The 25,216-nt window shown below is 44.3% G+C and overlaps 1 protein-coding gene across 1 annotated transcript in view; it reads right to left on the bottom strand.

The window, feature by feature from the left end:
- SLC9A6 (solute carrier family 9 member A6) overlaps positions 1–25,216 on the bottom strand; it is a 96,178-nt gene that overhangs the window by 42,166 nt on the left and 28,796 nt on the right. Inside the window, exons 7-9 of the mRNA XM_056130273.1 lie at positions 8,899–9,040; positions 4,497–4,602; positions 3,082–3,170 (exon numbers count right to left, since the gene is read on the bottom strand). Of these exons, the coding sequence (XP_055986248.1) occupies positions 3,082–3,170; positions 4,497–4,602; positions 8,899–9,040 (337 nt within the window). The remainder of the gene's footprint in view (positions 1–3,081; positions 3,171–4,496; positions 4,603–8,898; positions 9,041–25,216) is intronic.

Here is a 25,216-nt window from a genome sequence, read left to right as displayed (position 1 = left end):
GAATACAAAATGACTCAAAGGAGATGTCAAAATTGAAGCACAGAGATATGATATAATTTTCCCCAGGTCACACAGCCACCAAGTTTTGGAACACCTGAGTGCCCAAATCTAATCCACCACACTGGGTAAACTTTTCCTGTGATGGACCAGACAGGAAATAGCTGAGGGCTTGCAGAATCTGTGATTCCTGTCACAACCTGCCAATGTGGCGTGAAAGCAGCCACTCATCAGAGATGTCTTTCTAAAAAGTAGATGTGGCTTTGTGCCCGCCAAACTTTAATAGGTATCAAAATTCCAATTGCATCAACCATTCCTGTATCACAAACTCTCCTGTAATGCTTTCCACGCCCTTTATTTATTTATTTATTTTATTTATTTACTTATTTTTTGCTTTTTGGGTCTCACCCTGCGATGTACAGGGGTTCCTCCTGGCTCTGCACTCGGCAATTATTTCTGGCGGTGCTCAGGGGACTGTATGGGATGCTGGGAATCAAACCTGGCTCGGCCACATGCAAGGCAAACACTCTACCTGCTGTGCTCTCGCTCCAGCCCCTTTCCTCACCCTTTAGAAACGTGGCAAGCACTTAGCTGGCAGACCTCACGGAAGGGCCTGGTTCATACTCTGCCAAACTTGGTTCTCCACATTGCCTCCAGGTAACCAGGGGTAGTTAATCTGAAGCAATCTGAATGCCTCCATCTGTCTAGGTTTAGCATTTCCTCCACCATAGCTTCCTACCTCCTCAAGCCTCAAACTCCTTTCCCTCTCCTTAAACCTCTTGGATGAAATACAACGAGAAACACACAGCTGAAGGTTTGCAATAGTTGAGGAGTTTGTAATATGCACCAGCTTCACCTCACAATCAACACTGGAAACGGCTCCCCTGGGAGGTCTCTTTGCTTTCCCACTGCCCAGGAACATGCCAACCCTGGCTGACTTTCTTATTGCTGCACTGAGTTTACCTGTAACGTGGATCAGTGATTCCAACATATTTTGCAGGGTGTGTGTGTGGGGGGGGGATGGGCGACTATCTCTTGAAGGGAAACAGATAAGCCATACTCTAAAGATGCGGCTCTAGGGGCTGGAGTGATAGCACTGTGGGTAGGGCGTTTGCCTTGCACACAGCCGACCCAGGTTCGATTCCCAGCATCCCATATGGTCCCTGGAGCACCACCAGGAGGAATTCCTGAGTGCATGAGCCAGGAGTAATCCCTGTGCCCTTTCCAGGCTTCTCTCGCCATGTTCTGGTGCTCTGGCAAAACACAAGGCTTTCATTTGTAGGTAGAGTCAAAATCAAGTATGCATTCGTTTCTACTACAGGTTTCCCATTACTGTTCATGCCTCTGTCTCACAGACCTCCTAAGACTCAAAAATGCTGTGTCTATGGTGTTTCACTCATAAAAATTTAAGAAAAAAAATTTAAAAATTTGAAAAAATGCTGTGCCCATTTCTTTTACAATTCTTCCACCCACCACTGTGCAACTGCTCACTCAGGTACTGTGCGATGCCCAATGATACATGCGGTTGACACTCCCGGAAAAAGAGCAGTTTTGCAGGTCCTGAAGGAAGACTAAAGTTAATCTCCTATCACTGGACAGATCCAGTCAGAGTGGAGGTTAATCTTATTTGTATCAATGCAAAAAAAGGGTACACCTGAAAGATAGTTCTGGTTCACGTTCCTGTTCATATTCAATCTTATCTGTATCATGGCAAAAAATTGGTACACCTAAAAGATATTTCTGGTTCAGGTTCCTGTTCAGATTCCAGACCACTGCAACAGAGCAAGTGACAAGGATTTGGGGGCGGGATCCTCAATAGACATAAAAGTGAAGTTTGCAAGACAGACGCATGCAATAGGATTATGTTTGAAACTTCATGCACATTCTTTAATTTTATTGCTAAAAATACAAAGGAGATCTGAGACTTCACAGAGTTAGCTTTTTGCTGGTGGAGTCTGGTAAAAATCAAAACAACAAAAGGCAGACACTAGACACACAATAAAGCAATGCAAACAATATAGTTGTGCCTGCAGTTTTTTTAAAAATTAATTTTTCCTGTTTGAAACTTTATTTAAACACCATGATTTACAAAGTTGTTCATAATAGTCATTTCAGGTATTCAATATTGCAACACCAATCCCATCACCAGTATGATCTTTCCTCCACCAATGTTGTAAATTACTCACCCCAGCTTGTCCCTTTAGAAGATACCAAATACTTTATATTACTTGTTACAACGGGCTGGAGCGATAGCACAGCGGGTAGGGCGTTCGCCTTACAAGCGGCCAACATGGCCGACCCGAGTTCGATTCCTCCGCCCCTCTCGGAGAGCCTGGCAAGCTACCGAGAGTATCCGATATGCCAGACACAGTAACAACAAAGTCTCCAATGGAGACGTTACTGGGCCCGCTCGAGCAAATCGACGATCAACGGGAGGGCCTTTACCTTTACCTTTACTTGTTACAACATATAATGGGCTGGAGCGATAGCACAGCGGGTAGGGCATTTGCCTTGCATGCCGCCAACCCGGGCTCGATTCCTCCATCCCTCTCGGTGAGCCCGGCAAACTACTGAGAATATCTCACCCACACGTGTACCTGCAGTTTTAGTGAGCTTCCAGAAAGGTATTTTTCTGTGAGCTTCCAGAAAGGTATTTTTAAAAGCTATTACACAGAGAAAATGAGGAAGCTAATTGACTGACCAACACAATTACAGTCCTGAGCTAATCTGCTAATTCACAGATGCTCTAAAAGTCATCACCCTTGACCCTTTTAATTTCTCCATATTTGGAGTCAAAAAAATGATGTGAGAAAGCATTGGAGCAGATCAAATAACTTTTTGTAAGCAAAATAGCTATTCTGTTTTACTGTAAAATAAGAAAGTTCAGGTACAGGTGAGAGAGTATGAAGCTTAAGGCTGCTTAGCTAGAATGTGCTCGTGGCTTCTCCAAACCCTGATTTGATACCTGGCATCTCCTGGAGTGATCCCTGAGCACAGGACCAGGTATGAGCCCCGCCATGTACGGCCCCCAAACCTCCCCCCCAAAAAAGTTTATTCATTCACAAATGATTCCGTTTCTCTTACCTGTTTAGTTCTATGCTGAGACTCCGTAGACAAATTATTGTATGTGTAATGGGCCTGAGTGATGCCACAGAACAACACTGCAACCACACCTGTGAAGACAAAGTGTTCCAAATGTACCTACAGGGCGAATGCCCACTTTCATTCTCAGGGTCTTCATTTACAGAAGTACATAAAAATGCTAAATGTGAATATTTCTAGCTGTGACTTTCTATGCTGGGCTGGAGAGATAGCACAGCGAGAAAAGCGTTTGCCTTGCATGTGGCTGACATGGTCGACCCGAGTTCGATTCCTCCGCCCCTCTTGGAGAGTCCGGCAAGCTACCGAGAGTATCTCGCCCGCACGGCAAAGCCTGGTAAGCTACCCGTGACGTATTCAATATGCCAAACACAGTAACAAGTCTCGCAATGTTACTGGGCCCGCTTGAGCAAATCGATGAACAACGGGAGGATAGTGACAGTGACTTTCTATCTTAAAAGAAATCGCCTCCACTCCAAATCTTTTTCACATTCTCAAGTGACAGCATATGGCCCAGCCCTCACACCTGTGTTCAAACACTAATGGGGTGCATCCACTTGTAAGGGAAAAAAAAAACCAATCACGGGGAAAGAAAGAAACCAAGGGGATGAGTAAGAAAACAAGAAAGAGAAGTAAAAATGGAGCAGGTGGTTAGGGGCCTCAGGTCCAGGGTAATGTTGGGGAGAGGGGTAGCCCAAACTGCAAAGTCACTGATGCCGAAAACAGGGGATCCAAACTCCAACGGCGCAACTGTAAAATGTGTCTGTTGAGGGGACAGGGTGGAGGGAAGCTAGGGACATTAGTGGAGGGAAGATCACACTGGTTGGGGGACTGGTGCTACAGCATGATGTCATCTAAAACTCAACTATCAATAACTCACGGTTCTTCAAAAACAACATCCAACTGCACTCGTTGGTGGAATAGAAAATAACAAAATGGGAGACTAACACCCAAGGATAGTAGAGATAAGGATCCGGAGGAGTGCTCCACGGCTTGGAAGCCGGCCTCACATGCTGGGCAGCTCAGATGCTTGGAGGGCCCGCTCGGGATGGGAGATGTGTGCCAAAAGTAGACTATAGACTGAACAGGATGGCCACTTAATACCTGCACTGCAGACCACAACACCCTAAACGAGAGAGAGAGAGAGTAAAAGGGAATCCACCTGCCACAGAGGCGGAGTGGGGGGAGGGAATGGGGGATGGTGGGAGGGATACTGGGAATATTGGTGGTGGAGAATGGGCACTGGTAGAGGGATGGGTACTCGATCATGGTATGACTGAATTGTAAGCACGAAAGTTTGTAAGTCTGTATCTCACGGTGATTCATTAAAAAATGAAAAAAATAATTAATTAAAAGTCCAAAAGACTGGTCATGTGCTTGCTGTCGAAGGGTGCACCTACCCGTGAAGCCCCAGGCCTCGGCCAGGAGGAAGGTACTCCAGGACATCAAGAAGAACAGGCCGGTCTCCAACAGCTGGAACTCACGCAACTTGGTGAACTTGGTCACGTGAGACTGTCAAGGCTGGTAACAGGATCTTGTGAAAATCCACAAATGTGACTGAGACAAAGAACTGTCTCAGCAAGGCAGCCATGAGAGTGAGCCAAGGGTTCTCCAGCCACACCTAAGGATAGTAGATACACGGGACAGGAGGATTGCACCATAGCTGGAAGCCTGCCTAGTGAGCAGAGGGGAGAAGGCAACTGGGATAGAGAAGGGATCACTAAGAGAATGACGGCTGGAGGAACCGGTCGGGATGGGAGATGTGTGCCAAAAGTAGATAATGGACCAAACATGATGCCCTCTCAGGGTCTGTATTGCAAACCATAATGCCCAAAAGTAGAGAGAGATTATGGAGAATACTGTCTGCCATGGAGGCAAGGGGAGGGTGGGAAAGGGGGTTTAGACCAGGGATATTGGTGGTGGGGGATATGCACTGGTGGAGGGATGGGTGTTTGATCATTGTGTGATTGTAACCCAAACATGAAAGTAACTATCTCACGTTGATTCAATAAAAATAAAATTAAAAAAAAAAAACAAAAATAGGAGTTCTCCAGCCTCTCCGAGCCAGAGGCACAGAATACGGAGGCAGCAGCGGCAGGAAACTCAGCCATGCATTGGGCAGGGCAGGCTCGCCAGCTCAGGGCATCCGTGTTTGAGGGTTAGCCCAGACCTCACCAGAAACCACGGAGCCCAGGCAACGCAGAACTGGGAGCCACGGTGGAGGCATACAAGGTGTCACACCTCGAGAGCAACTTTGTAATGACAATCTGGTGTGCCGCAGGCGATTTCCGGTTTGTTTGGTCAGCTCGCCACTGACCTGTCCAGCTTTCCAAGAGAAGGAAACTGAGATGCGGCACTGGCTTACACTAGTTTCAACAGCAATCATCTCTCAGTTTCCAGAGGAAAGGTCTGGGTCAAGTTGTAATGCACAGCTGAAAATCTGAAATCTTGACTGAAATCTCGACTCCTTTCCAGAACTGTGTACTGTAACAGACAAATGAGCAGATACAGCTCCTACCCTCAAGGAACTTGGAATGAGGAAGAGAGAAACATTAGCTACCCTGGCTCTTTTTTTTTTCTTTCCAAGTCACACTCAGCGATGCACAACGAGGTTACTCCTGGCTCATGCACTCAGAAATTATTCCTGGCGGTGCTTGGGGGACCATATGGGATGCTGGGAATCGAACCCAGCTCGGCCGCATGCAAGGCAAACAAACGCCCTACCCGCTGTGCTATCGCTCCAGCCCTTGCACTGGCTTTTTTGTAACATTTACTACCTCTTCCTGCCTCAGTTCATCCACACAATGTCATAACGCAAGTTTCTTCCAGCCCAAGATGGAGTAAAGCAAACTTGGAGACTTCTGGGGGAAAAAAAACCCACTTTGCTTAATGTTAAAGTCTTTCCAAAAGTTTTAGGAGGCTGGAGAATACAGAGGGTAAGGCGACTGCCTCGCATGTGGCCAGCAAGCATTTGATCCTCTATGGCCTGCCAAACAATGCCAGGAGTGATCCCTGAGCACAGAGTCAAAAGTACCCCTGAGCACCGCTGGGTGTGACCCAGTCCCCTCCCCCCAAAAAAACAAAATAAAAAAATTAAGTAAGAGAAGTTTTCGCTGGAAGCTCTTCAGAGATGATCTACTCCAAATCTTCTTAAACTGGGGTTGGAAAAATAGTCCAGAGCTTCAGGCACTTGCCTCGCAAGCATTTAATGCTGGTCCTCCCTAGCATCATGTACGGTCCCCTAAGCCCTCCCAGGAGTGATCCCTGGATGCAGAACCAGGAGGAAGCCCTGAACCCAGCTGGGTGTGGCCTGACCACCACCCCAGCCCCCAGTAAACCTGCTCAAATTGTAGGCCTCAACACCCTTATGGGGGCGCATCACTGAATATGAGAGTTGCAAAGAAATCTGTTCTAAATTTCCTTATGATTTATTATCAGTGTCTGATTTGTATGATGATTTTATATACCTATATATCCAGGCTGGGGCGACAGCACAGTGGTAGGGCATTTGCCTTGCATGCAGCCAGCCCAGCTGAGCCAGGTTCGATTCCTCCGCCCCTCTCAGATTGCCCGGCAAGCTCCCGAGAGTATCTCACCCGTACGGCAAATCCTGGCAAGCTACCCGTGGCATATTCAAGATGCCAAACACAGTAACAACAAGTCTCACGATGGAGATGTTACTGGGCTTGCTTGAGCAAATGGGAGGACAGTGATAAGAGTTCTTGGGTGAAATGGGTTTCAGATAGAACAGGAAGCTGTGATCCTTCTAGGCACTGTGATTTGCAGCACTGCTACTGCGAAGGTACCGTGCACATCACTTTACTACCTTTCAGCATCCAGTTATCATCCAGGGGGACCACTTCCCTCTAACATTGTCACAGTGATCATGTCTGCCATAGAGGCAGGCTAGGGGGCTAGAGGGAAACTGGGGATATTAGAAATACGGGTGAAGGGATTAGTGCTGGAACATATTACACTCCATTCTCAATCATGAATAACTAACTCCTGTGACTGGATAAATTTTTTTAAAAGGAGCCCTTTAAAATTATTAAAAAGCTTAATTTCTATAATTAAATATTATAAATTTTAAATTTTATGTTAAATCACTGTATCAATGTCATCCCGTTGTTTGTCGATTTACTCAAGCGGGCGGCAGTAACGTCTCTATTTGTTCCAGTCCTGAGATTTTAGCAGCCTTTTCTTACTCATCTTTTTCAACAATTGGAGGCTATTTCAGGGTCAGGTAAATGAGACCTGTTATAGTTACTGGTTTGGGCATATCGAATACGCCATGGGGAGCTTGTCAGGCTTTGCCCAAGTGGGCAGGATACTCTCGGTAGCTTGCCGGGCTCTCAGAGTGGCATATAGATAGATAGATAGATAGATAGATAGATAGATAGATAGATAGATATAGTTGCCTACTGTCTGCACTCCATCAAACATGGTTTAGTAATTATGGAAAATGGGTAGGAAGTGTCTTATGTCCAGAAAGCAGCCTGGATCGTGGCGGTGGTTGGGTAGTGGAGGTCGGCTGCAGGGGCTGGGTCCCTTGGGGTGGGGAGGGCTCTCGCCCGCCCCCCTCTGGGGCGCCCTAAGTGAAAACAGCCTGGTGCAGAGTCATTTATGTTAAATAAATGTTTAAAAACATTTGAGCACGTTGTGTTTCCCAAAGGGGGCGATACTGCCCCCTTGTGGGCAAAGCAGGAGCCTCGGATGTTACTGGCAGGGATACTTTGCTCTCTAAGCAAGTCCACTGCAAGGAGAGTGGTGCAGAGTGACTGTTTCCTGAAAAGGGGGCAGTGGGTCAGAGTCCTTTGGGAACCTCTGATCTAGTGTCACTCATCATCCCCTGCTGTCCCCTCCACTGGGCTTTACGGGAGTCCCAGGAGATGAAGGCTCAACACGTCTACACTGCAAGTGTCAGGAGGCCTTCTTTATCTCTGAAACCCAGAGCACAGCATCTGGCATCAGCTAGTGATTTACAGGCGGCTGAAGACATACAGGAGAGGTCTGGACTCACTCTTCAGCACCCCATATGGTGCTGAGTCCGCCAAGAGTGATTCCTGAGTGCAGAGCCAGGAGGAAGCCCTGAACACCACTGGGTGTGGAGGAGAAAAAAAAAGAAGAATGACTTGCCTAAATATTTCTACTAATGAAATAATACAGCACCAGGACTACAATCTGGATCCTCTGAAATCTCAGTCCCAGGCTCTAGACGAGAAGGTTAAAATCAGTGAGGATCAAGATGAACTCTCATCTACCTTGATCCTAAAACCATATCTCGTGCAAAAGGCATCACGGTCATACATTCCCTATGTGTCCAGCTGAGCAGAGTAGAATGCTGGTGTGCTGAGCTGAAGCACAGAATTCCTAATTGACTCTATTCTCAATATCTTTCTATAAACTTAGTCAACAACCACCAAATTGAACTCCACTGGGTCACTGCGTCTAATCAGACTTATAACAAAAAGTCTGAGGGCACGGAGCCCTGTGCAAAACGGGAGTCTGTTCTGTGCTCACCGGTAAAGAGAGTAGCTCGATGTTCTCACATCCCGTCTTTGATTATAGGGCTAATAATTAATTACAACCCAGAGCATCCCAACCTGCAATGTGGTTTCAGTCCTTCCTTTGTCCTCGCTCTCTCTCCCCTCCGTTTTTCGAACTGAAAATGTTTTACTTCAAAAAATAATTACGGCCCACTCCAACTGTGGAGCTCGTTCCAATTAAGACCACTGCACATAGTGTTCAATGGCTTTGTGGAGGTTATTTTAAAGAGAAAAGACAGGAATGTTCAAAGGATATTAAAGCAGTCACCACTCCAGTAGCAGCACCCATGGCGAAAGATCCACTGAAGATCCCGAGGAAAATGCCAATAGACTTGAACATGGCTGTGACATCAAAGGTGTGGCTGTTGTCTCCTGCTGGCTGGTACGCCACTATGGAACTAGAAAAGAGAGATTTGCTTGATCTTGGTGCACCTCTTCCTTTCAGAATATCAACACACACACACACACACACACACACACACAAAAACACTCAAAAATCTTATTTACAAAGACAATCATAAACGAAGTACAGACATTTCCCAGTGTAGAAGAACCAGGAAGATAAACTCTGCGGCGGGGGTGGGGGTGGGGGTGGGGACGGGGGGGGGGGGTGGAGGTGGGGGAGAAAAAACAAACTTGAGGGTTTGAATTGGTCAAAAATAAGGGCATAAGGTTACCTCCCACAAAGAAAAAAAATTCAAAAGAAACCCTGCAGTGGCTCCAGCTAGCAAGAGAACTAAGCTTTTACTTAAGTGCCAATTTTCGGGAGGTAGAACGTTTGAATGTTCTCTGCAGGAAAGCTGGGCTGGAGTCTTTCCCACCCTTTGCAGAGACATTGTGTGCAACCCGTCTTTTGTGACTCTGCTTAAGAGTTACACATAATGAGTGCTGGAAAGTCCAAACATAGGAATGTGAACAAACTAATGAGCAATTACACTTATTTCCAACAGAAGATTAAGACTATAAAGAACATTGTTCAATACGTTTGGCTTTTCCTATGGTGGGGGTGCGGGGGGCGGGGGAGGAGATACGTGAAGTGCCCTTTTCAATTTTCAGAACATCAGAATGGGTCCGATGCCGAACATCTATTCATCCGGTGAAATGGACTTCTAGATGAAAAGGACATGAAAAGCTTTGCAAAGAATTAGAATCCACTCAACGGTTCATTTAGGGCACCCAGCTGGCGCTTGAAGGAAAGTCACTCTGTGAGCAGCCAGGATAGGTGAATGACACTGGACATCTGGAACTCAGAGACCAAACCTGGTTGAAAATTCTTCCTTTAAAACACACACACACACACACACACACACATCCCTTTAAGAAAACAGGAATGGCTAAAAAAAATCTGTTGTTGCCAGAAGTCCTGAATACAAAGCACGTCAAAGCAAAGGAGCAGGAGAAACGCATTCCTCATTAATAATAACGAATTCTCCCCTGGTTAGTGCAATGTTTCAGAGAGTTAGGGATTTTTAAAAAATGGGCTTGTTATTCCATGGACACCTCATATTGTCTTACTTTCTGGTAAAGCTAAATAACCAAAAAGACCTAAGATGAAACTAAAATTTCCCAAGTTTAGGATATTTTTATGTACCATGAGAATTACTTGAAGATCCATGACTTGAGTACACACCACAGGATTTGACCAGGATCTGCTTGAGCAGCAATTTAATTAAGCCAATTCTAAATAGAGAAAACCTATCCTAAACTCCTTTATCTCAAATGTATAAAGTCTAAACATGAACACTGGATTTTCACACCTCAGTATGTGGATACACAAATAAAAAGTCATACTTTGCACAGTAATTCAATATATAGCTTTAAGTTGTTCGTCTTTTATGAAATGAAACTTATCAGACTCCCTACTAAGTTCAACTATTCAAATCTGTGCTTCTCTCTAGATTCGACTAGGAGAAAGGATAGAAGGATCGATATCCCGCCCCCGCCCCCGCCCCGTGCCTCAAAGATGCACTGAAGCCAAATCAGAGAATATGAAGCAGATCCATAGGTAATATACACTGGTGGCTATCAGAATGATCATGAATCTGGGACTAGAGCAATAGCACAGTGGGTAGGGCATTTGCCTTGCATGCGACTGACCCGAGTTCGATTCCCAGCATCCCATATAGTCCCTGCCAGGAGTAATTCCTGAGTGCAGAGCCAGGAATAACCCCTGTGCATCGCTGGATGTGACCCAAAAAGAAAAAGCAAAAAAAACAGAATGATCGGGAATCTTAACAAAGGGTTAAGAAAGCAGTGGAAATTGGAGAAAATACAGAAAAGCTGCAAGCGCTATCCTCATAATCTGATCATATTGAAACAGGAAATTTCTGGGGCCGGAGCAATAGCACAGTGAAGAGGGCATTTGTCTTGCATTCAGACAACCTGGACAACCTGGGTTCAATCCCTGGCATCCCATATGGTCCCCTGAAGTCATTTCTGAGTGCAGAGCCAGAAGTAACTCCTGAGCATCGCTGGGTGTAAGCCAAAAAGCCAAAAAAAAAAAAAAAAACCAGAAAATTTCTGGTTCTGAGGGTTTGAAACTTGAATGGAAAGGCTCATCCTCAGAATAACAACAGCTGGTACTTTATTGCTGCCATCTTGAGAAAGTTTCCACTTGCTGGGGAAATAGAGGCATACTCTGAATGCTCAGTGTCTCCATTTCTCAACTGAATGCAAAGGGGACTGATTCACTTGGATGACTCAGAGTGGCATCAATGTCATCACCGAGGGGCTTTCAGAGTGGACAGCCCACAACACATGTCCTAGAATGTACAAGTAACAGGTGAGAATCACAAAGAAACAGGATAGCTAGCTAAGCAGCTCAATAATTAGGTGAAACCAACTCTTAAAAACTTCCAAAAACTCATCCTGACTTGCTAAGGGTCAGGACCTCAGGTCACTGATAGAGGGACACTGACATCATAGTTTTAGGTGTTATTATTTTTTCACTCTTGATGCTAAATATAATGATGTATCATAAATTTAAAGTTTTCTTCCCTAAAGAACAAGTCATTTGCAAGTATTTTTTTAAAACTCCTATATGATTACACAGTTTGAAAAGTCACATTTGAAAGAAGTGTGATTTACATATAAGGGATGTTTACTGTTGTTTTTTTTTCAAATCACTGTAAAACCAATGTTACTCTTTCAGCTTATGTAGGATGATGCTTAATATGTCTTATTATGAACATTAGGGATTAATTGAAGGATAAGTTTCATTTTCAGAAACTCTGATACCTGCTTGGAGGAGTGAACATTTTTTTTAAAAAAAATGCTTAAACATTTACTTTATTAGAATTAAGTTCATTCACCAGCCATGATCCAGAGAGTCATAAATCTCCAAATAGAACAACAAGTTGCAAAATTCTTCCAGACTCCATGCAAGGCTGAGTGTTAAGGGCACCCTGGAGGCAAGGAGGAGGGGTGAGTTCAGCCCCCACCCAAAAAGAGCCCAGGCAGCCAAAAACCTCCACACTCCATAATTGCCAACATGCTCCCGGCCAGACTCCACTGCATGGGACAAGCCTCATCCAGAAATTAATCTGTTGAAAAACTCAGGTATGCAGGTTTTGTGACTGAAACCTCCAGGTTTTCATGGAATGAGCTACTTCTCCGCATCTCCCTGTACTTCCAGAAGCCCCAGTAGTCACACACACACGTCCCCAAACAGCCACCCAGTCAAAAATTTAACTCCCCGTTAAAAATTTTGGACTTCCTGGAACATGACTACAACACTGATAAACCAGGAGTAGCACAGGAGATTGGATAGGATGTAATGTAGAAGACAACCAATATTGATTAACAAAATATAAACACAGAGGTTTAACCTGTGATATCTATAGGCTTCATCCGAACATGTGGAACCGTGATACCTATAGGCTTCATCCGAACATGTGGAACCGGCAGAGGAACCCAGGTATGCGGGACCCGGGGCGTAGATCTCCAAGCCTGCTCAGATTGGGACTGGGGCCTCCTCCACCCAGATCTCCCATCTTCCAGGCGTTACACCCACCAACTGCCCCTGGCGCCGTGTAATCCCATCAACAGCCAAGACCCAGAGATTATAAAACCCTGCTCCCGGAAGCACGCGGTCTAGGTCTTACTCTGAAAAACCTGGCAGGCTACCAAAAGTATCCTGCCCACATGGCAGAGTCTGGAAAACTCCCCGTGGCGTATTCAATATGCCAACAACCAGTAACAATGATGGGTCTCATTCTCCTGACCCTGAAAGAGCCTCGAATGTGGCACCTTTTAAAATCTCAGGGCTAGGACGAAGGAGACGTTACTGGAGCCTGCTCGAGGCAATCGATGACCAACAGGATGACAGTTGATACAGTTATCTATAGGCTTAATCGTTTAATCTTTTATGGACTTAATGGCTCCATAGTAAGATACAACAATCCTCACTAACTTTCTTCTAAGGAAACATTTTTTGATCATTCTGTTAGCAAATTATTGATAATAAGCAATATAGCACTGTAGCACTGTAGCACTGTCCTCCCATTGTTCATCAATTTGCTCTAACGGGCACCAGAAATGTATCCATTGTGAGACTTCTTGTTACAGTTTTTGGCATATTGAATAGGTCACAGAGAGCTTGCCAGGCTCTGCCGTGCAGGCAGGATACTCTCGGTAGCTTGCTGGGCTCTCCAAGGGACAGAAGAACCAAACCTGGGTCGGCCACATGCAAGCCAAACAACCTACCCGCTGTGCTATTGCTCCAGCCCAATAAGCAATATAAAATAAATTATTGAGAGCCTGCTATGAAGACATGCATTAAGTGGTGGTTGGAAAAATTGGAGAGAATGGTGGAGGGAAGGTACAATGGTGGTGGGATTTGGTGTTGGAATACTGACTGCCTGTAACAAATCAGAATGAACAAGTTTGTAAACCCCAGTGTTTAAAACTTTTTAATTAGACAAATAAAGTTAAAAAATTATTTATTAAAGTATCATGAAACACTGTATGTCTAAAACTCAACTATGAAAAGGATTTTTAATTTTTTTGTTTAATAAAATAGTTTAGTTCAGAAAAATAAAAGGAGAGCTGCTGGGGTGAGGGGGAGGAGAAAATATACATCTCCTTGTCACAACTTGTGGGCAGCAGAGAATATACCGAAAGTTTCTTTGTTTCAGTGAAGTCTGGCAGTAACATCCATTTCTAGAAATAGCATCGAGACATTTCTGAGACCCAATCTAAATGTGAAATTTTAACCGTTATGTGGAAATGTTCACAAAGTGACAAGAATAGTCGGGTGCCAGCATATTCAACATTTCTTTAATAAATATACAATGCCCTGGGGCTGAAGTGATAGCACAGCGGGTAGGGGGTTTGCCTTGCACGCAGCCAACATGACGGATATAGGTTCGATTCCCAGCACCCCATATGGTCCCCTGAGCACCGCCAGGAGCAATTCCTGAGTGCATGAGCCAGCAATAACCCCTGAGCATCGCCGGGTGTGACCCAAAAAGCAAAAAATAAATAAATAAATAAATGAAAATAAATATACAACGCCCATGGTTACAATGCCAACCCATCGACACTCTGGACCCCACCAGCATAAATGAGCCTTAACACAGTGCAATGCACAGCACCCGGCTCACATGCACAGCACTGTAAGCGAAATGAGTGAGTCCAAGAGCACATATGCAAGAGAGAAGACACAACCTTGTGCACGTGTGCTTGAGGGGAAAGGGAGAGAGGAAAGGATAAGAAGGGAAGTTTAAAAAGAGAATAATTTATTAAGAAAAAAGAAAGCTGCTAGCTGAAGAACAGATATTGTTACAACAACCTTTTTTTTGCCTGATGACTTATCACTGTTTTCAAAACGCTGGCTGAAATAAAACATCCGTGCCATGCTTTCTGAAATGGCTTTTGCTAGTCCATGTAAATTTAACAGTGACACTAATCATTATCTGATTTTTTAATCCTTAAATTGTACTAGAATATATGACAGGCTCAGTGAGCTAGGAACAAATGAGAGATTTTTTATGCCATTTTTTTAGTCAAACTCTGGCCTGTGGATTTAAATCTTAATTTATCTTTTGCATATCTACCACCATTTTATCTTGAGGCAACATTTTTACATTTTGACAAGTGCTTTTTGAAAAAAAAAACTTGAAACAGAACATACCATTTTAGGGGGGCAGTAATCACCCATTATTTCACTAATCTTCTATGGTGCTCTCCCTAATTTTGGTCATATGTATGCTGCTATTTCGTCTGCAGTGAGGTTTTGTTGTTTGTTTGCAGTGACTAAACCCAGGACCTCACATATGGAGGAAAAGTACATGACCCCTAAGCTACATCCCCAGTCCTTATTCCATGGCTGTAAATTTTGCTTCTTCAAATGATGACAGAAGAATTATCAGTCTTAGGCCAGGGATGCAGTTTAGTGGTAGAGCATTTGTTTTGCATGTGTAAAGTCCTGGGTTTGTCCCCAGCATTACAAAAATCCATAATTACTAATGACAAAATAAAAAGTACATAATATTAGGTGATACAATTTTGATGTTAACTATGTATGAGTGATGTAGTTTTATGATACCAGAGTTTCTACATGACAGTGTTATTTGTGTTCAGGGCCAGATAATTATTTGTTGTTGTTGGGTGCTATAAGAATGACGTTTACCATATGCCAGTATCTATCTTCTCTCACTCACGACAACCAAAATGTTCCCAGATGTTGTCAGGCTCTCTTTGAGGAGACAAAACTGGAGAATGACTACACTCACCAAGCCAGAGTAGCCCCTGAGAATCACCAAGTATCACCCCCAAATCCAAGCCAAGAGATTTACTACACCATTACCAGTAGCTAACCTCATTAACAACTTAAATTTTTCTTTGTGGTGCTGGGGATCAAACCCAGGACCTCAAACATACAATCACTGAGCTATATCCTCAGCCTTATCAAATTTCTCTTGTGAAAATTTCTAAATAGGTAAGAAAGGCCACTTATAAGGTCAGAGAGACAACTCAAAGGAGTGCATACATGAGCAAGCGGTAAGCCTGAGTTTCATCTCTGATACCATATGGTCCCCCGAGCACCCCCAGAAATGAATCCTGAGCATGGGTGGATCCTAAGTACAGTCAAGAAAGGATCTCAGGTAGATTCAAAGGTCCTATGGTACAAAAACAAAATCTAAAACATGTCTACACCAGCTTTTTAAATTTGATTAGGAAATAGAATGATTGCGTTTTACTTATGTGAAATGAAAATCATCAAGCTTAGGAAAAAGCCAGATATTTTTCTAAATTGTGCAAAATGAAAATAATTCATTTCCTTTTTTATTACATTTAATATTCAAACACCAATCCCACCACCATTACACCTTCCCACCACCAAATGTGGGGTGTTTCCATCTCAAGTCCCAGTCCCTGTCTCAAAGCACAACCGAATTAATATATTTATTTTGTATTGTCTGTTATGAAGAACTGCTGAAAATGCTTACAAAAAAGTATTCATATAGGAGACAGTGTGAAGATTGTTATATTTTGGCAGGGGCCATTAAGACATTCTTTTGTATATCACTAACATGTTGTTAAAGGTTGAGTGATGTAAGCTTTCATATATAAATGAAAATATGTATATATGCATATATATATTTCCCTCTATGATTTGTTGTCTACTATCTGAACCCCATCAAATGTGGTGTGGTACTTATGGAGAATGGGTAGAGAGTGTCTTATGATGTGGCCACGAAAACAATTGTCTGCTGTGTTTGGGTTTCTTTGTTTATGGGCCAGACCCAGCTAGCGCGGGGATTATTCCTGGTGGTACTTGGGATTGATCCCAGGTCAGCTGCATGCAAGTTGTGTGCCTTACCTGCTGTGTTATCTCGTGGCTCTGCTGTCAGCTTGCTGATTCACTGTACTTCCTGTTTTATAAAATATGGATGACCTTAACCACATAGTGTGAGTGTGAATGTGCAGCTGTGGGTATCCAGTTTTGGCCACATAGCACAGTACTATGCAACTTGAACTTTTACTCTACATCACACACACACATACACACATAAACAGTTCTATGTCAGTATACAGAGATCAACCAGCAAAGAATGAGGAAACCAATTTGACTTCACCTTTACCAGATTAAAGTGCTGACTTTAACAGAGAAAAAGACTGTTAATCTAGCTCAATGAAACAGCTTGCAACATAAATTTTAAGAGGGGTTCCCTTTGCCAAACAGAACTTGTTTATAAACAGGTCTCCTGCTTTATACAATGCTGCTGATACAGAACATACCCGTCAGATCATCAATAGAACTCAACACATTGTTGAGTATTTCTATCTAACACACTGTAAAAGGCAGATGGAGGATGTTGATATATCTATATATCACTAAGCACCCAGGCTGCTAACTTCCCATGATCAGCAACACCACTGGTTACTCTTTAACGTCTGGGCAGGAACTCACTGGTCCAACTCCATTAAGACACTTAACAATTTTTCAGCTACAATACACTTAGAAACAGTTCTTCATCAGCACTCTACTCTATGTAATGGGTTAAGACTATGAAGACAATTCAAAAGGCTATGCACACGCTTTGCATTCAAGAGCCCAAGATTGGATCCCTGGCACTGCCTGGTGCCCTGAGCACCACTGGCAACAACCTTGAGCACAAAACTGAGGGTAGCCCCTGAGCACTGTCAGGTGTGCCTCCCTAAAAAAGCCTTATCTCCTATAATTCCCCTTATATTCTTCACCAACAATATGCAACTGCCCTAACTCCACATACCCAAACAAAACTTTTCAGTGACTACGAAGCGGGAAGGGGAATGAGTTAAAGGGACGGCTATGACAGTGATAGTTGGAAATGATCACTCTGGGCAAGAACTGAGTGTTGAAAGGAGGGAAAGTGATATGCATGATCCCCTTCCAGTAACAGTACTGCAAACCACAGAGCCTACAAGGAGATCAGAGAGAGAAGGTGGTAGGAGAGAGAGGGGAAAGAGAGGGGAGAGAGAGGGGAGAGAGAGAGAGAGAGAGAGAGAGAGAGAGAGAGAGAGAGAAGAAAAGTGTCTGCCATCGAGGCAGGCTGTGGGGTGAGCTGGGAATACTGGTGGTAGGAAATGTGCACTGGTGAATGAATGGATGGCGGAACACTGTATGACTGAAACTGAATTATAAACAACTTTATAATTGTATTTCTCAGGGCTGGAGTGATAGTACAGCGGGTAGAGTGTTTGCCTTGCACGCGGCCGGCCCGGGTTCGATTCCCAGCATCGCATATGGTCCCCTGAATACTACCAGGAGTAATTCCTGAGTGCAAAGCCAGGAGTAATCCCCGTGCATCGCTGGGTGTGACCCAAAAAGCAAAAATAAATAAATAAATAAATAAATATAATTGTATTTCTCACGGTAGTTAAGATAGAGGAGGGTTTATTAGGATGACACAGTTGGAAATGATCACTCTGGACAAGAACTGAGTGTTGAAAGTAAGTAAAGGGAGGGGCTGGAGCGATAGCACAGCAGGTCGGGTGTTTGCCTTGCATGCGGCCGACCTGGGTTTGATTCCCAGCATCCCATATGGTCGGTCTCCCGAGCACCACCAGGAGTAATTCCTGAGTGCGTGAGCCAGGAGTAACCCCTGTGCATCGCTGGGTGTTACACAAAGAGAGAGAAAAAAAGAAAGTATGTAAAGGGATATACATTTTAACCTTTCCGTATCTGTAATGCAAACCATAATGATGAGATAGAGAGAGAGAAGAGAGGTGAGTGCCATAGAGGCAGGCTGTGGTGGGGGGTGGTCTTGGGGGGAGCAGTGGAAGGGAAACTGGGGACATTGGTGCTGGGAAATTACACTGGTGGAGGGATGGGTGTTTTGAACATTGTATGACAGAAACCCAATTAGGAACAGCTTTGTATTGCTCTATCTCATGGTAATCCACTAAAAATATATTATTATTTTTAATTGAATCTACCATGAAGTACAGATGGTGTTTCTTCTGCGTTTTTAAATAATATTTTTTTAAAAAAAAACCTTTTCGGTGGAGTTCACGCCCAATTCGATCAGCCTAATCAGTGGCTGAATAAATAGTGGTACTCCTACATAAAAAAAAACCTTTTCAATTATATTTTGCCTTTAACAGCATTCAACTGCTCTTCAAGTTATGGAGAGCAAGTTACTTTATACCTGTGTAAGGCTCAGGGAATGTCAGTGTAAGCTACGACAAGAACAGAGATTTATCTGACTCAACCCATTTGGGCAATGAGGAAGGAGCCTTATTAGGAAGATGAGTAAACTTCGGATAAAGAAGGGATGCTAAAAGTTACTGCCTGTACCTTACTCTCTTCATCTGTCGCATATGTGATCTCCCATGTTCCCACGTACTGGAACTCTCAGTGGTCTCTGCAGTTTAGTTTTTCTCAATAAAATGCACATCATCCTGGAATGCGGGTGGTGCATGGAGGAGGTGTGGGGTCCATCCCCACTGGGAAGCAAGCCCTGAGCGCCAAGCCGGGAGTGGCCGCAAAAACCATGAGGAAAATTTCAATATAGCTCAGTGGCAAAGTATTAGCCCTGGGTTCAATCCCCAGCCCTGAGAATATACCATATACCAAAGACACCATAATCAATCTGTTCCTCCCTTCAGTGCATACACAATCTGGGTGAGGACCACAACTGAAGAGGGTGACACACAGCAGGCACAGGTGTATACCTTGCAAAAGAAAGAAAGGAGGACTCGGGCAAGCATCATACCCCCCCCCCCCCGGGAATCCTGCGAAGTCCACTGGCATGGATGTGTATGACCCCTGAGCAACAGTGACATCAAGGGAGAGAAGGGGAAACACGGATTAAGAAAATAAACACTGGGCTGAAGCGAGAGTAGAGTGGAAAGGGCATTGGCCCTGCACGCAGCCAAGTCAAGTTTGATCCCTGGTCCCACATACGGTCCCCCGAGCCCTGCCAGAAGTGATCCCTCAGTGCAGAGCCAAGAGTAAACCCTGAGCCCTGCTGGGTGTGACTATCAAAGACAGAAAATAAATAGAGGCAAAGAGAAAAGGAACAAAATAATATACAACTTTCATTTTACACGTATAAGCACTGATGGTGTGTATTCTCAGCATCAGTACCAAGGTCCAGCCTTTAGGCTTTTGTTTGTAGTGCTGAAGATTGTACCCAGGGCCTCAGGCACTGTAACACCGGTGTCCCGTTGTTCATCAATTTGCTCGAGTGGGCACCAGTAACGCCTCCACTGTGAGACTTGTTGTTTCTGTTTTGGGCATATCGAATACATCATGGGGAGCTTGCCAGGCTCTGCCATAGGGGCAAGATACTCTCGGTAGGTTACCGGGCTCTCCGAGAGGGACAGAGGAATTGAACCCAGGTTGGCAGCATGCAAGGCAAGCGCTCTACCTGCTGTGCTATCGCTCCAGCCTGGGCCTCAGGCATACAAGGTAAATGCTCTACAGATGAGCGACATTCCTGGCCTAAGCTTGCTTTTTTTTTGGGGGGGGGGTGTGGGAGTTGGGTCATAGCCACAACACTCAGGGACTGGTGCTGGGTATGCTCAGGAGTGATCCCTTGCGGTGCTTGGAGAATCTTATGCCATGCCAGGGATCATCAATCTGAGGTCAGTTGATGCAAGGCAGGTACCTTACCACTGTACTATCTGTCCAGCCCCACATTTATTTTGTTTCCTAAATATATATTAGCTGTAGGCAGCTGCAAAAAAAAATCTATCAATACATATATCAGGGAACGGAATTTACTTAAACTGCACCCAGAAGAAATGATTTTCCCTCTGTGGCCGGAGATATAGTGCAGCAGATAGGGCACTTTGCACACTGGTGAGCCAGGGTCAATCCACGGCACCACGAAGTGTCCCCAGAACCCACCAGGACTGACCCCTGAGCACAGAGTCAGGAGTAAACCGTGAGCACTGCCTCAAAACAAAACCCCTAAAATTTCCCTCTTGCGGGACTGGAGCGATAGCACAGCGAGTAGGGTGTTTGCCTTGCACGCGGTTCACCTGAGTTCGATTCCCAGCATCCCATATGGTCCCCTGAGCACTGCCAGGAGTAATTCCTGAGTGCAGAGCCAGGAGTGACCCCTGTGCATCGCCAGGTGTGACCCAGAAAGCAAAATAAATAAATAAAATTTCCCTCTTGCTTATCTTCATACGCAACACTGAAAGAATTAATGTTACAAGTCAGAATGGGTGATTTCCCACTTGGTTGTAGGGCCATGGGGTACAAGCACCCATACAAACCAGAGTCGAGACTGATTAATAGAGTGGAAATTGAAAGAAATAAAAATTAAGAGAAAAGTTAAGGGCTCTTATTTCTCTCACAGAAACTTCTGGAATGGAATGAAAGCAACTGTCGGTCGGGTTAGATATTCTCCTAGAAGGCTTGAATTCCTCAGAAGTTCAGTCCCATTCTTCTACCTGCAAACACCACCTATTAATATGTGTGTATTTTTATAATTAGATAAAAATATTAATTTCAATAACTGCCTAAAAATGGATTTTAAGAGCCGGAGAGATGGTACCTCTGGTAAGATGCTTGCCTTGCATGTGGCTGACCCAAGTTTGATCCCCGGCACCCTAAATGCTCCCCCAAAACCTCAATCAGAGTGATCCCTTAGTGCAAAGTCAAGAATAAGTCCTGAGTATCACCCATTCTAGCCCCAAAACCAAAAAAAAATATTAACACTTGCAAAATATTTTTAAATATTTCTGAGGACTGAAGCAACAGTCCAGAGGTTGCACACAGCTGACCCTGGTTTGATCCCCGATACTCCATGGTCCCCCCAGCACCACTGGGAGCCACTCGCAAGCTCAGGGCGAGAAGTAGCCCGAGAGCAATGCTGGGTATAGCCCATCACCTCTCCCCCCGCCGCAATGTAACTGAAATGATTATGTTAAAAAAGAGAAATACTAATTAAACAGCAACTAGGTGCTTTTCAATCAACAAACTGGCAAAGAAACAAAAATGAGTGTTGCTCTGTTAGTGAAGCTATGAGGAAACAGGCATTCCTGCGATTTGGTGGCTAAAGTGTAAAAATGGCATAATCCTTTCGACAGGCAACCTAGCGGCATCCAGCAAAATGACGCATTTTTACCCTTTCGTCCACTAATCTCATGTCTGGGAATTTATCCTACCACTATTTCTCTGCCGGTATAAAATAGGCAAGTTCAAAGTTAATCACTGAAGCATTACTTGGGAAGGCAAAGCACTGACAGCCCTTTTGGCTTCCGGCACTTGAACAAAATATAGCACAATCCCGAGGACAGTTCCTGGAACCTTATGCAGCTACAGAGAATGGGAAAACTTTTCTGAAATGAAAGATCTCAAGAGTACAGTTAATATGAGTGAGAGCTGGAGCAATAGTACAGTGGATAGGGCGTCTGTCTTGCATGGGGCCAACCCGGGTTGGATTCCCTGCATCCCATATGATTCCCCGAGCACAACCAGGAGTAACTCCTTTTAGTGCAAAGCCAGGAGTAACCCCTGAGCATCGCTGGGTGTGAACCAAAAAGCAAAAAAGAAAAAGGAGTATAGTTAACATGAGAAAAAGCTCAGCATCCAACATATATAGCATGCTGCTTTTATTTATTTATTTATTTATTTATTTATTTTTGGCTTTTTGGGTCATACCCAGTGATGTACAGAGGTTACTCCTGGGTCTCCACTCAGGAATTACTCCTGGCAGTGCTCAGGGGACCATATGGGATGCTGGGGATCCGGGTTGGCTGCGTGCAAGGCAAACGCCCTACCCGCTGTACTATTGCTCCAACCCACATGCTGCTTTTAAAATTTTAAAAAAATGAGAGGCAAATAATATTTGTTGTATATGTGCTTACATTTAAATAAACACTAGGATACAGATAGGACTGGGGCCAGGGTGCAAAGGGTGGTCTAAATTCCAGCCGGAGCACATGATAGCTGGGCACTGCTGGGTGTGACCCCCAAACCAATAAACAGCAACAGAAACCAATGAAAGGGCAAGGGCGTGGCGCTGCTGTCAAGTGCAGAGAACAGGGTTTGAGCTCTTTCACCAGAAAAAAATCACTGTCACTGTATCACTGTCATCCCATTGTTCATTGGTTTACTCAAGCAGGCACCAGTAACGTCTCTATTCCTCCCAGGCCTGAGACTGTAGCAGCCTCTTCTTACTCGTCATTTCCCAACAGTTGGAGGCTCTTTCAGGGTCAGAGGAATGAGACCTGATATCGTTACTGTTTTTGGCATATCGAATACACCACGGGGAGCTTGCCAGGCTCTGCCTGTAACAAAGAGTCTCGCAATGGAGACGTTACTGGTGCCTGCTCAAGCATACCAGAGGAAAAAACCCACTAAAATAGTTTGCTAACCACAGAAACTGGCACACAGCCAAAAGAACAAGAGCAACCAGTGCTGGCCCGGATGCAGGGAGAAATGGACTCTCCTTCACTGTTGGTGGGAATGCCGACTGGTCCAGCCTTTTGGGAAAACAATATGAGCATTCCTCAAAAGACCAGAAATTTAGCTTCCACATGACCCAGCAATGCCACTTCTGAGAAAATAGCCTGGCGGTCCAAAAACACAGCAGAAACACCATCTGCATTTCTATATTCACTGCAGCACTGTTCACAGTAGCCAGAATCTAGAAACAACCCAAGTGCCCAAGAACAGACAACTGGATAAAGAAACTATGATTTACTCTACAAACTAGTCTACACTGTGGAATACTATGCCGCTGTTAAGAAGAATGAAGCCATGAAATTTGCTTGTAATTGGATGGATATGGAGAGTATCATGCTGAATGAAAAGAGTCAGAAGGAGAAGGACAGGTATAGAATGCCTTGTATTCAATGGTGGGATACAAACATATACTATGAGACTAATATCCAAAGTGAGGGTAAACAGAGGTTAGGAAGACTAGTCAATAGTTGGAAGCTTGCGACAAGATTGTTGGGGGGGGGCAAAGGGCAGTTAGGATAGAGAAAGGATCAGCATGACAATAATAGTTGGAAATGATCATTTGGGGCAGGAACTGAGTATTGAAGGTAGGTAAAGGAACATACCTGATATCCTTTCATTATCTATATTGCAAACCATAAGGAACAAACTGGTCGACATCATACGTAATGCGATTTGGAGACGACCACTGGACTAGAGCCATTACCAACTGTATTCCACGGAACATCAAAAAAATATCTAGCCGCCCACCTACGAGATGGTCAGACTTCTTCGTCAAGACCCTGAACTTTTGATGCTCTTCATGTTCCTGGAGCAAGCAGATGCCACTGGGCTACACTGGCACGCGACAGGAACAAATGGAGACATTACTGGTGCCCACTTGAGCAACTCGATGAGCAACGGGATGACAAGTGACAAGGAACAAATGGGAAGAAAGAGAGAGAAGAAAAGTGCCTGCCACAGTGGCAGGTGGGGGATGGGGCCAGCAGAGGGCAGGAGGGAAATGGAGACCACTGGTGATGGGAAAAGTACACTGGTGAGGAATGGGTGTTACAACATTATATGACTGAAATTCAATCATGAACAACTTTGTAAATGCGTTTAGCACCGTGATTCAATTAAAATAATTTTAAATGGTTCACTATAATTAGCTGGATACAGGAAGATGAGGGCAGAAGAACATGTCAACATTTCAGCACAAACCTTTCTATACATTTTTATGTCAAGGCTTGGAAATCTATTGTCTAATAAAAAAAAATTTACTTAAGAAAGGAAAATGTTCACATTATGTCAAAGCAATAAAAAAATCACATACAGTACATAATCACAATTATGAAAAACGTAATAGACATAGGGCCCAGGAGACAGTTCAGGGGGCTGAGCACATATGTGCTTTGAAGGCAGGAGGTGCAGGTTTGATCCCCAGAATCACGTGGTCCCAAGTACCTCCAGGAGTGACACCAAGCACAGAGCTAGGAAAAGACCTTGAGCATCACCAGGTGTGTCCCCCCAAACCAAAAACCAGAAACAAAATGGCAAGCACATCCAACATGAGGAAAAGAGCATGACATAGAATGGTGCTTTTGAGCCGTTTTACACTGAGAATCGATAGAAACAGTGAATTATTTTGTGACTGGCTAAGACTAAATCATCATTATTCCCCTCTACGTGCATAATGATGGAATAAAAATCATCATTTATAATAGTACCATTGTATTGTTTTTTTTTTCGGCGGGAGGGGGGAAGGTTGGAGAGAGTTTGGCTAAACCCAGCCATGCTTTGGGCCAATTCCCAGCTCCATGCTTGTGGTTACTCCTGCCGGTGCTCAGGAAACCACGGGGTACTAACCGGGGATCCAAACGGGCTCAGCTGCAGGTGAGGCAAGCACCTTTGCACTGTCCAGCCCTGTTTCGCGTTTTGAATATCATCCTGTATAAAATTTCAAAACTCTACACAGCTATACCATGTACATGTACCAAGTGACAATAACAATTTTTTTCAGACCAGAGGGAATTTCTGCAGACTGACACCAGCCCATGGATCAGCAGTTGACCAGCACTGTCCTAGAGATGGAAAAAAATAGCTCCACTGGTTGAGCACAGGTTCTGCAGGCAACAGGCCGAGGTTTGATCACTGGCACAGCATGACCTGGTCCACCAAGCAT

This window comes from Sorex fumeus, unplaced genomic scaffold (genome assembly GCF_029834395.1).
Source record: "Sorex fumeus unplaced genomic scaffold, SorFum_2.1 ptg000075l, whole genome shotgun sequence".
NCBI classification, from domain to species: Eukaryota; Metazoa; Chordata; class Mammalia; order Eulipotyphla; family Soricidae; genus Sorex; species Sorex fumeus.
Note: the sequence above shows the minus strand (reverse complement) of the source record. Positions and strands in the feature narration are given on the sequence as shown.